General features: G+C 31.9%; 3 protein-coding genes across 6 annotated transcripts; 1 reads left to right on the top strand and 2 right to left on the bottom strand.

The window, feature by feature from the left end:
• Positions 1-857: 857 nt before the first annotated feature.
• LOC127262067 (basic blue protein-like) lies at positions 858-3,357 on the bottom strand. The gene is made up of 2 exons (XM_051290572.1): positions 3,174-3,357; positions 858-1,220 (listed from the first exon to the last, which is right to left on the bottom strand). Exons 1-2 carry the CDS (start codon positions 3,355-3,357, stop codon positions 1,021-1,023), a joined length of 384 nt encoding a protein of 127 aa, XP_051146529.1. The 3' UTR covers positions 858-1,020.
• LOC127262063 (sterol 3-beta-glucosyltransferase UGT80B1) lies at positions 3,252-11,226 on the bottom strand. Of its 4 annotated transcripts, none has more exons than XM_051290566.1 (16): positions 11,103-11,226; positions 10,947-11,018; positions 10,791-10,878; positions 10,451-10,593; positions 10,144-10,214; positions 9,407-9,488; positions 8,959-9,060; positions 8,815-8,873; positions 8,442-8,476; positions 7,528-7,741; positions 6,914-7,129; positions 6,540-6,599; positions 6,424-6,463; positions 5,668-5,889; positions 5,024-5,129; positions 3,252-3,370 (listed from the first exon to the last, which is right to left on the bottom strand). In XM_051290566.1, the coding sequence occupies exons 1-15, from the start codon at positions 11,166-11,168 to the stop codon at positions 5,073-5,075; spliced, it is 1,527 nt and encodes a 508-aa protein (XP_051146523.1). In that variant the 5' UTR covers positions 11,169-11,226; the 3' UTR covers positions 3,252-3,370; positions 5,024-5,072. The 4 variants fall into 4 exon arrangements, with proteins under 4 accessions (XP_051146523.1, XP_051146522.1, XP_051146524.1 ...); XM_051290565.1 differs by lacking the exon at positions 3,252-3,370 and adding an exon at positions 4,218-4,595; XM_051290567.1 differs by lacking the exon at positions 3,252-3,370 and having other exon boundaries at positions 4,645-5,129; positions 8,815-8,870.
• Positions 11,227-11,622: 396 nt separating this feature from the next.
• Positions 11,623-12,894, top strand: LOC127262065 (cyclic pyranopterin monophosphate synthase, mitochondrial). The gene is made up of 2 exons (XM_051290569.1): positions 11,623-11,760; positions 12,116-12,894. Exons 1-2 carry the CDS (start codon positions 11,653-11,655, stop codon positions 12,713-12,715), a joined length of 708 nt encoding a protein of 235 aa, XP_051146526.1. The 5' UTR covers positions 11,623-11,652; the 3' UTR covers positions 12,716-12,894.
• The last annotated feature ends 208 nt before the right edge of the window (positions 12,895-13,102 follow it).

Here is a 13,102-nt window from a genome sequence, read left to right as displayed (position 1 = left end):
TATTCATTTTTTTAATATCCCAAATATTCTAATTTTTGCGGACATATGGAGTAATATATATAATTATATATTTATAATTTATATAAAAATTAATAATATATCGATATCAATTAAGATCGCTTTTACTCTGATAAGAAAAAAATGAATATACTCTCTCCGTTTCACATTAATATATATATTTTATTATTATTTTTGTCCATTTTGCATTAATGTATATATATGTATATTTATTTAATAACAATTATGTTCTTTACTCTTTTTTTTTATATAAATATTTTTATTTTATTATCAAATCATTACTTTTACACGTGAAAGCAAAACTATTTTCACACTATTTTTAACTATTCATTATAACTAAAATATTATTCCTTCATCCGTAGTTACATTTACCTTCGAGTTATTACTTAGTATTAAAAATATTTTTTTATTTATATAATTTTTTATATAAATATTTTCCTATTAGTATTATAAAAAATTTTGCCATTTTTTTTTTTGTTTGTACTATATTTTGACTTAATAATTAATATTTAAATATCAATATTTAAAAAATAAACGTAACTCTAAAAGCCAAATGAAGTAGTACAGTATTATTTTTTAAACTTCACCTTCTTTTGAAGTACTCAAACGTACTTAATTCATTTTATTAGTTTTACCATATTATACAATTGGATATATTTTACAAATCTAATTTATTTTGACAAATCTAAATATAAACAAATATTGGGTGTGTTAATTTATGAGATTTGATTTTCGATTTTATTATTATTTTTTTTTTTTCTATAAAACATCAATTCAATTACCTATTTATTATATTATTACTAAAATTAATTTTTACATTCAAAATATCACATCAATAAATATATTTATATTACATCAAACAACTATTTCAATTTAAAATTTTACTATTTAAAATAATCTAACAAAATATAAAATATTTTCTGAAAAAAACCTACTTCAGAGGTAGTGTTTTTTTCCTTTTTATTAATTCAGATGGATACACGTACATATATATATATATAATTAGAGAGCATTGACAGCAATCTTCATTCCAGCTTGACAGTGACCGGGGATGAGGCAGATGAAGAAATTCTGGCCCTTGGCGAGCTTTATTTGATCCTTACCAGTCCGGAGAATTCGGGCCCCACTCGGGGCAGCGCACCCATTGTAGCCACGTCGGTCCACCTGCACCACGTTGTGGGCCAGTGGACTGTAACTGAACACTGCCACGTTACATACCGTATCCATTTAGTTCTTTGAGTTTGAATTTCATATTTGATAAAAAAATAATAATAATAATAAAAAATATAAAAACAAAAATACTCTTATCAGTATTGCATAATATAAAATGGTGATATTTGTATAATATATTAAAAGTTTAAAGAATATTTATTAAGTAGTACAATTACTAAATTAAAAAATAGTACGACGAAAATAAAAAATGGAACCCCCTTCTCTCAATCTTGGATATGGTATCCTTTTAATAAAAATAATTTTGAATTAAAATTAAAATAACTAATTAGTATAATTAAAATTTAAAAAAATTATAAATTAAAATTTAAATAAGATTAAAAAAATGTATAATACTTTTTTTTTTTAAAAAAAAAGTGACATAAGAAGTGAATAGACAAAAATAAAAAGATGAACACAATAAAAAAATATTTTTCTATATATAAAAATATGATTCATAGATAATGATAGATTTATAAAATATCTAAGTAAACAGGACATTAATACAAAGAAATAAAAATAGAGAAATGAAAATAATTTTGTTTTTCTTATTTGGTTTAAACAGAAAATTTTAATTTTTTTTCATGTACGAAATAAATAAAAAGAAATGAAACTGTAAAAGTGTTGAGTGTTTATTTATCTATTTATTTTATTTTTTTATATTTAATTCTTATCATTTAATTTGTGTTTATTTATTGTTATTTTTTATTTTTTTTACTATTATTTAATTTTTATATTATTTAAATTATTATTAAAACAAATTATCAAACTAATAATATACCAGAAAAAAGTACACTAATATATTTTTTTATCCAATTTATATTTTTTAGTGATCGAATTATTTTTATTCAACTAGCAATACAATATATTCTTTTTATGCATTTTATTTTATTTTTTATATATATTTTTCAATTAAATTCTTTTGATGAATTCTCATGTTTTATTGAATTCATTTTCTACTATCATGACGGACCACTTACTAATATGTCCCAATAAATATTGAATATTCATTCAGTTTAGTATGAAAGAATTCATTTATTTATTATTTTTAATAAATTTTGAAATATTAATATATACGTATATTTATAATATTATAATAACAATCATACCCCTAATAAGGACCGCAATCGTAAAATTAAATTAACCATATTGTTGTAATAATACATACGACAGTAAGACTTGCCGTCCATATAAATAAGGAAACAAATAAATTGATTTATTTTGTTTGTTTTGAGAAAATTTTGATTTATATTTAATATTAGAATAATATGTGTTCAGATGTTTTGAAAAAAATATACTATCTTCATCCCGAAACTATAATCTTGACATAATTTTGGTTGTATTTGACACGGAATTTAAAGAATATTGATATTATATTGATAGTTGATAAAAAGTATAGATCAAAGAAATTTTTGCCATGTGTAAAATGCAGTGACAATTGTGTAATAATAATAAAAGAATAAGAGTAGTTATACAGTGGTATGATTATTTATGAAAATAAGACTATTGTTTTGGGACAGACAAAAATAGTAAACAAGACCATTTTATTCGGACGAAGAGACTATATTTTTTCGAAAAACACAAAGTCCAAATAATAAAAACCTAAAATTTTGAGACAAAAGAAACAAACCATCACAGATTGATTATACATAATATTCTAAATGAAAAATAATTACAGTACTCCCTCTGTCCTATAAAAATAATATTATTTTTTATTTTTGTCCATCCAAAATAAGAATACAATTTCTACTATCTACCTTAACATAATTAATATCCTTACAACTTCTAATATATTACACAAATGTCATTAATTTTACATCACACAATCTAATAGGGGCATTTTTGTCTTTTTTTTTTACTATAAACCAACGTAATACTAATATTCATAACGTAAGTGTTACTCTTCTGGGACGGGGGTAGTATTTTTTAAGAAAAAAAAAGTTTACCCAGTATGTCGCCTGCTCTAAATCGCTTGCCGTTAGGCCAGGAGGCAACATTGAATGTCCAGCCACGTGCGCCGCCCACTGTGTAGGTGGCAGCTTCGGCCGCCGGAAAATGGCCCGCCACTATCGCCGCCACCATCACCGCCGCTAATCCGAAAACTAGTGCACTGCCTCTTCCCTCACTCATTTTCACTACAACACTGAAATTAGCTACAAATGAAAGAAGAGTTTTTTTTTTTTTTTTTTTGTAATGAGTGAATGAAATGGTGGTGCTAAGTAAAAGAGCAAATATATAGACAAGAGGAAGTTGTCCTGTTGATTGTGGGTCCTGTGATGAGATGAGATGAGATGATCTTCCTGTCTTGTTAGAGACAGCACAATCTACTCATAAATATTCTTCACGTTTGTTTCGATTAATTTTTGGATAGAATGGAAGTTATGTGTTGTTGGATGAAATAACATAGAAAACAAATATTTATGCCGGCTTCCGATTAATATATATATATATAATCGATTTGATCGAATCAACATATATCATATACCTAACTAATAAATATTTATACAAAATACAACATATATGTTGTATTATAATATAATATATGTTGAATTAAATGTAATATATGTTACATAATAAGTGTACTGACATATATGTATAAATAATATGTACTAACTTGTATATATATATATATATATAGGTTGGGGATCCTGTGTTGATTCGGCCAAATCAACATGGTGCTGATTTAACTGGATCAACATATATCATACACATAACTAACATATATTTACACAAAATACAACATATGCTGAGTTATAATATAGTATATGCTGAATTATAATATAATATATGATATATTATAAGTGTACGGACGTATACGTATAAATATGTGCTAACTGGTATAGCATATGAATCAACACTATATTGACTTGACCGAATTAACAGTTGATCCATGCCCATAGATATATATATATATATATATATTTAAGACTTGACCGAATTATCAGTTGATCCATGCCCAAAGGTATATATATTTAAGACGACAAATAGAGTGAATTTTAATATACACAAATATATAGGATCAACTAACATTGGGTAATAGTTTACATAATATATGTCACAATGAACCTCAATACAAATACATGACATAACATTCACAATATAACTGACCAACACATAGTAATAATATTTATTAATTTCAATCGTGTGTTGAAGAAAAATATTTACTAGCACGCTAACCGCCCCACTATATATATCCACTGTATATTTTTGGATAGAAAGTCTGGGAGGCATTCCAAGTTGTGCAATAAATATTTAAGCCTAACACACCAACCCACCATCACTGCAATTTTCTTGCACCAAACTTGGACTTTGGGGAGAGATATTTTGGTTGGTATGATTATTTTATGGTTGAATTGGTCAGTCTTTAACTGCAAAGTGGACTCATAGTCAAATTAAATCCAGACAAAATCCATCACAAGTATTTTTTAAAATGGAAACCATAGTCATCCTTGTACAGTGAGTGTCTGTGTGTGTGTGATCAACTGATCATGTAAAACCTAAGAAAATGTGATTTCAAGAAATAGCAGGCTCTTTTCCTTTTAAGATTGTTTTACAAATTGCATAAAGGAAATTAGGAAGGAATAACACAAAACATACCATTTTTACACACATAAAAACACTCAAAATAATTAGATTCAAACAAAGCTTCTATAGCATGCATAAATCTCAATAATTATCTTTGTTGCATGCTTTGAAATCATCACTAACCAAATAAAACAAGTGTAACCAAATATCCATATGAATATATATATATATATATATGTGACAGTATTTTAAGCTGTGTACCGACACTCACTGAGTGAGAGGCGAGGGGGACCAAGGTAGAAAGCCGAGAGAGATGATCATCATTTTGCAGATATAATTTCTTCTTTAATTGTCTGTAAAGCCGTTGAAACACCATCCTGACATACATATATCAAAAGCAGACACAATAAGTCACAGCCTCCACCTACTTGTCCCTGATTTATGATGACTCTTGCTCAATTATTATACATGGGTTTGTTTGTGTTTTTCATCTGGTTTCCTCAATCCTCATATTATGCAATCTAGAGTAAAATATTTATTTCTCTAAAACAACTTAACATTCTAAGTATACTTTTCATTCAATGCAGATCCTAAATTTATTTTCCATTAAAAATAATAATATAATAATAATACCACGCACCAGAATTTATCAGCAAGTTTCATCTTTCCAACACTACAACTACAATCCTGGATTTCATCTAAGTTTCAATTTTTACTATCATATGTTCCTACCCCCTGACAGAGCTTCCAACTCGAACTTATCAACAAAACTAAAATCACAAGAAAGCTACGAGATGCTGTTTATACATTAATATCTAGTTACTAAGCATAGGTATTCATAGATTATCACCTTTAGCTAGATAGTGAAAAAAAGACACCAAGAACTGCATTGGTAGTCCAATTAATGAACGTTACCTCGAGAGATATTCTATCAGCAATTTTTCTTGCGTGCAGTTTAACTTCAGGAGACAATGCACCACTAATTGCCTGAACAAGTGCTTTTGCAGCTTTTAAGCTGGAGCTTTCATCATCTGTGCTAGGGAGCAAGCAAGAACTCTTCAGCGGCTCTGGGGCAACACCGAGCCAAAACATCCTCTCTGCCCAATAAAATTGATCTAAAATGAAGGGGCAGATAACCTGCCGTCACACATTAATTAGTTGCCCTTCTTGTTTGTCTTATGGAGAATCACAAACTCATGACACTTGCAAATTAACTAAATTTGAGGGTACGTCTTAAATCGCTTTCAACTATGATGCATGTTTGGTTGCAAATACAACATCTACATTGCGAGGTCTCCTTAAGCATGAACTGTATACAGTAATAAGTAAGCGGGAAAAATTTACATTAAGGGGTGAAAAAAGATCAACCAGGATCATTGAATTTTTCAAAGCCAGATGATAGTCATTTTACTTTCAGAAATATAAACAATTTTATTTCCTTAGATTCTATCCAGTTGTATACAAGATCCAGAAATCTAGGAAACATAAGTATTGTTCTTTTGTGTTTAATTATTTTATATTCAATCTATTTTTTTTCCCTAAAAGGACTTTAGATCGACCGTCATCTTCCATACAAAACATAGCATCTAACAACTATTACCTAATAATATAAAAACCAAAAAAGAAATGAAAACAACAAGCAGATAAACATCAAGTCATTACAAAACAAACCTGAGGGATTCCTGCATGCAGCGCAGCTGCGGTGGATCCACTGATATCAAGATAAGAAAAGCTTTAAAATATGCATCAAATTTGAAACAGAATAAAGGTTATCCAAGCATCTTCACCTTCCCCCATGATGAATGGCAGCAGCACATTTTGGAAATAGCCAGCTGTATGGTACATCACTAAAAGACAATAATAATAAAAATAAATTGAATCAGTTTGATGAATAAGCTTCACAGTGCAGAAAATATAAATTTATCTGCAGGCAGCTAACTTAGATCAAATAAGTTATAATATTTAGTCAATACATATTACATCTCACATACATCAATGCCTTCTACTAGTACTACTGCTACAAGTACTACTACTACTACTACTACCACTACTACTCCTAATAATAATAATAATCATAGTTCACAATCCTGAGAGCTGGACCCTTGATCTTGAATTGAAATTTAAATGCACTTTAATACTTATACCTTCTGTACCCACTCACCCAGAGAAGCAAAACAGTCTGCCATCAAATATGCAGGTTTGAACTTCATTATTGTGTGTCTGGTCAGAAACTGGTGATGGCTTCTGAGCAAACTTTTTGATAGCATCATCTAAAGATCCATAACCAGCAGAGAAGAGAACAAATCGATGATTTGTGATACTCAAAGCATTTCCAAGCATCCGAAGGAAAGCCTCAGGATTCCTTAAGTAACCCATGCTGCAGACATGGAACTAAACCAGAATCAGAAAACACATCAAAATCAAGTCTACGTAAAACTAACAAAGTAGAAAACCCAGATGTACATTCATCATTTTAATACATGTTATAAGCTGGAGATAGTATATCCACAAGCACCTGCATTGGATTGAATTTTCAATGCCTACCCATGAATGACAAATGTAATGAAATTACTAAACATGATACATAACTTGCCCCTATCACAGGAATTAGGGACATGAACCTAAATTCAAATTTGTTTTTATGTGAATCATCACAAATTTATTTTAATTTAATAGTTGAAAAAAAAAAAAAAAAAAAAAAGATGAACAGAAAGTTTCATTAAAATACTTCTCTGAAGTATAGCACCATAAAGTACAGCTTATAGATGGACTCACCTACCAACAGAACTCAAACTTATGAATATAGGTGGATCCTCTGAAGAATCTAAAAAGCTTTTTAGTGGCGCATGAATTGAACACAACTCATCTTGGGGGTTCAATTTCCTGGAAATATTCAAAGCTGAAAGTTCTGCACAATCGAGACACGAGAATTGCCATTCGAATGGGAGAAACAAGAAACCACAAACTCGAACAGCTGAAGGCCAGTAACCTACAAATATGAGTGAGATGCATGAAGTGAGGAGAATAATAAAATTTAAGTAGTCTAATTACTAAACATTAACACTTTATAAGCTATAAAGGTTCGATTGACGGATACATGCAATCAACATATAATTCATAACTAAAAGAGCTGCATTTATTGTGTCACAATTCTTGTGGCGGGTTCACACACAAAACCAAGAGGCAAACAGACAAGGATTTTTTCCAACTCAATTCATCTTTAAATTTCAAAAATAAATATTCTAGTTGTAAAAGTTGAGGAAATACTAAAAATCAAGGCACTCCTGGGATGACAAGAATAACTCTAGTGTGGTATCACATTCTTGTAACCAATTTGCCAGTTAGAACAGACATTCCCAGGGAACATTTACTTTAATTAAAGAAACACATAAGATTGCATTGCCATCAGCATAGGTCATGCCTGTGCCAAAAATTAAATTTAGCATATAAACTATCTAGTATCTACTTCAAATGGCAATGAAATTATGCAGCTCCATGGTCTTACTCAAAACAGAGTTTCAGCTTTATTTTTGCCAATACAATCACCAATACAGATCTATATTTAAACAATTTTAGTGAAAAGGGAATATAGTTGCACTGAAAAGATAGACAGAGGAAAGAGATACCCAAGGAAAACAAAGAATCATCTTATTAAGTGAATAAAAATGCAAACTTGATCATGATATTACCAGGACACTCAACAACCTCTTGGCTAAAACCATACCTGTTCAAGCATACAAGTAAAAGGTCAAAAAGCCATAAAAAGATCCACATCTAGGTCAAATATTTAACAGTATTAACAAAGGTCACAACAAAGTTATCATATATAAGAATTAATTCAAGTATCAGCTACACCTGTTAGTAAACAGAAACATGAATCAATGAATTCTACTTATCCTGTGATGTATCCACAAAGTTCAATAATCACATTTGCTAACTCGGTAAATGAAGTTCTTCCAGCAAATATTCAAGAAAGACAAAATGCTGAGTAAATGATGTCGGGTGGAATGGGGTGTTTGCATCAATACATTTAAATTTTAGTAATATGCCTAGCAATCTTACAGTAGCAAAGGAGACAAAGGTCTATCATGCCATGTTGGAAGACCAGTTACAGGATCCTGCTTTAGAACCACAAAGAAATAATTGTAGCAATCAAATTATATTCCATCTATTAACAAACAATAGCACAAGGGTTCCAGTAACAACCGTAAAAGGCAAGAAGCTCAGGTTCAGATCAAGACTTCTCCATGATCCCCACTCCTCAGAGAAAAGTGGCCACATCCAATGGATAACATCTTCCCACCCGATCTACTATAGATATACCCATAAAACTATAAACAATCACCTTCCTTCATTCCCAAGTACATCCCCCAAAATATAGAACCAGCAATGAAGATAATTTGGACAAGAGCTGGTAATGCAGATTCAACAATCTATTGACTATAAAACTATATGATTATGGAGTTACAATAATGAAAATAAATGGAAGATGTGATTATAAGTATAATGGAAAGTAAGTTCTATGATGACTACAAACATAAAAAATAATAATAAATAAATAAATATGTATAATGGAAAGTAGAGAATGATAAATCCAAGTCACAAATATATTGTAGAACAAGTTCATATAACAGAAAGAAGTTTAACAGCACACCTTCCCAGTTGGGCCTTCTTGAAGATATTTGTATAAAAGAGGAAATTGCGCCCTAAACTGACGTTCGAAAGAAGAGGGGGCACTGCATTAAATTAACACCTCAAAGAACGTTTAGTACTGAAATGCTTTCGTAGCAAAACAAAAAGTAATACAGAGCTTGGGGTGGGATCCTACATAAACATAATACAAACCATATATTAAGTTAAGAAGAAAAAGACATTGTAATCATGATATATGTTTATCCTATAGTATGGATGAGGTATGAAGTATGCATCTCTTTCTGTGCCATTGGAGAAATGATGGCGGAGGAATGCAAGCAAGTAGAACAGAAAATGAGAAAAAAAATGTTTAGGCAATATCCAATCATGCACAACTATGATATGGTTTTAGATTCACATCTATCATATCTGTAGCTTAGATAGATATGATTCATATCTATATGTATATCTATATTCATAATTATATCTATATCTATATCTATGTATACTTCCCTTTCCTTTTCTTTTGGAATGAAATAAAATGTTTTCCCCCTATTTTTTTACAGACATTAATTCAGTAAAAAGATACTGATCAGTCAATTGCTTCCAGAGCTTGAAAATTCCAAATACACCATTTTCAATTACCTATTCATACATTCTTCCAAATCCAACTTCCATTTCTCAATAACTTCGACAACAGCACAAATTTGAAGTTTGAACTTATATGTAAGTAAGTAACCAAGTATGTAGAAGACATGCCTGTATGGTACAACATAAGGAGCAGCAACAATGCAATGAACATGAAAAAGTTCGGCAAGGCTCCAACCTTCCTGAAAATAAGAAAACAGAAACTGATTTTGAGAACTCTTAGCTGAGCTTTACTGTCTAGCTATTGACACTATCTTCTGAACAATAATTCTTCTCATCAGTTGAAATATTCTAGTATTTAAATAATATATTATTAGGACCTGAATTATCGAATAAAGAAAATGAATAAGAAAAAGTGATTTGAGTTTTCTAAAATGATAAATGAGTAACAATACAAGAAATTATTTCAAGAACTTACCAGTGCAAAGAAATTTATGACTATTAGATCACCATCCATGATCGATCCCTCACCATATACCCTCTCAACAATGGAAAAACATTCTTGCCTGTGTCTTCTTGTGATCTCTTTTTTCTGGAGGGAAAAGGCCCCCTCCGCAGATTCTGACAATGCAGACAACCAGATGATTATGTGAAAAAAGTAACAAAATTAGAACTTCTGGAAATAGATCTCTAGATCTATAGACTAGAAGAGAGTCCAGCTACAGCCTAAGAGAAATATCTAATTGAAGGGGGAGCATTTTTCTTATACTCCATGTAACAGGTGTAGATGAGTATGAAAATACTTGCAAAACTTCCACCTTTGTCATCCTGATGAGAAGACAGAACAGGAGGTGAAGATACTGGAAAATATGCAACTCCTTTTGCTCCCAAATGGCTTTTCAGGTTCTGTGAAGCAAAAACAAAAACAGATTAGTAATTAGTAGTAGAGATTCCATGGCGCAGACTCTAACAACCTCGTGCGCTGAATGAGTAACAAATGCAACTTCGTACTGCTTCTGATCGGAAGCGAACGCCGCAGCTATGGCCTGCCGGAGAAAACAACGATTACCAACCAAAACATCAAAGCAACCATTACATTCACTCGAATATATATATATATATAAGCTCACAGCTATAGGATAAACGTCGCCTTTAGTGCCAAAAGCCATGAACAGCGCGATTGGCTTTGTCCTCATCGCTTCCGCCTCCTCACACTCACAGCGCTTCGTCGCCCTCGGCCGACGGCGAGTCCAAAGGTTCCTGTAAAAGTTCGCCGGGTAAACCTAATTTGGGCCGAAAATTAAACATACGGCCCGTTATGTATTCAGCTGCAAATAAAAAGTATGCTTTATTGGAGTAAATGCCTTCCAAGTAAAAAAAATCCCCCACCGCCGTGACAATCTACACTATCGGTTTTCCTGGGTGCCGTTGACGGATCTTCGACCGGTGAAAGCTTTTCCTCAGTGTTAGCCTCACAACCTCGTCGGCGGCAGACAGCGGGAGTGTGATCAATTGTGCTTTGTCCCAAGTTGCTTCTAGGAAATTATCGAAATGTTCGCTCAGTTCACCGATTGAGGCCTCAGAATCGATTCGCTCACCGTTGCGTATTTTTCTGTTCCACTTCTAATAATAATAACAATCTGATTTCAGTTCATCGCTTCAATTTGAGCTCCGCCGGTGATGTTTCTCCGTCGATTTGTGTCCACACTCGAGCCAGTCCCAAAAATTAGGTCTTTCAGCAGCTATAGCAGCCATGATTTTGCATCCGAAATTGCTGAGTTGAATCAGGTAGCATTTTACACTTCCTCTATCTCTTTTGATATTGAGATATTGTTGTTGCAACAATTTATCTGCTCTGAAAATTTGAAAACACCATTGATATTGCATCTGACTTATGTCTCCTTTCCATCCTGCTAATTGTATTGAATCAAAATAGCTATTGATTAACCATGCTCAAAAAATAACAAGATCACTTCATAAAACCCCGATGGAAACAATCATAGAATGAATAGATTCAATGGTGGCATTATGATTCAAGTTGGAGCAGTGATTCCAACTAAAGGTTTTGCATTTATGGTTCAAGTGTGTCTTTTAAGCCCTGTTGGATGTTCTACACTGGTTTGCATTCAATCATCTGTCATAGGAAATGGAATCCGTGTTCGGCGAGCCTCCATCATCGAGCTTCCCGGCCGGCTCCGGTGGCCAGAAGATATCCCCCGAATCACATCCCACAACAAGCAAAACGCCGCAGAATGAATCGAATCCCGGCTTGACTCATGTAGACAACAAAGGTGAATCTCAGATGGTCGATATAACCTCAAAAGGGATCACGAATCGAGTGGCGATCGCAAGCTGCAAAGTCCTCTTAGGACGAAGGGTGTTTGAACTGGTTTCGGCGAATCAAATGGAGAAAGGTGATGTTCTTGGAGTCGCGAAGATTGCCGGGATCATGGGCGCGAAGCAAACGAGCAATCTTATCCCGCTTTGCCATGGCTTGAATTTATCTCATGTGCAGGTGGACTTAACGTTGAATGCTTGTGATTTGAGTGTTGACATTGTAGGGAAGGCTACGTGCAGCGGGAAGACGGGGGTGGAGATGGAGGCTTTGAGTGCAGTGGCAGTGGCGGGGCTTACTGTTTATGATATGTGCAAGGCTGCTTCGAAGAACATTGTTGTGACGGATTTAAGGCTTGAGCATAAAAGTGGAGGTAAGAGTGGGGAATGGTCGAGTAAGAAGCCATGAAAATTAATTTTGTAGGGTTTTGAAGTTTTTGGTAATTTTGTTGTTGGTTAGGAGTATTGTTTGTTGGGGTAAAGATAATTTTCAATGTTTTTAAAGGGTGTATTTTTTTGGATATCTTTACTTATTATTTTAATTGTGTTTTGGTAAAAATAAAAACTAAAAAGGATTATGATTTTGCTTGTTTTGAGATTCGATGGATGTATTCGGGTCGATTTTTTAAAATATTTTTACTGGTCATTTAATTTTTTTTCAAAAGTATCGATCAAGCAATTATTTACAAATCAAACAACTATTTACAAGTACACCTTATGGCTCTGTTTAGCTTAAAAGGGGTGCTTGATTCATATATAATAATTTTATAATTATTATATATTTTGGTCAGGACAG

Source organism: Andrographis paniculata, unplaced genomic scaffold, assembly GCF_009805555.1.
Source record: "Andrographis paniculata isolate CXL003 unplaced genomic scaffold, ASM980555v1 Contig65END, whole genome shotgun sequence".
NCBI classification, from domain to species: Eukaryota; Viridiplantae; Streptophyta; class Magnoliopsida; order Lamiales; family Acanthaceae; genus Andrographis; species Andrographis paniculata.
The sequence above is the reverse complement of the archived record's forward strand: the minus strand, read 5'-3'. Positions and strand labels throughout refer to the sequence as shown.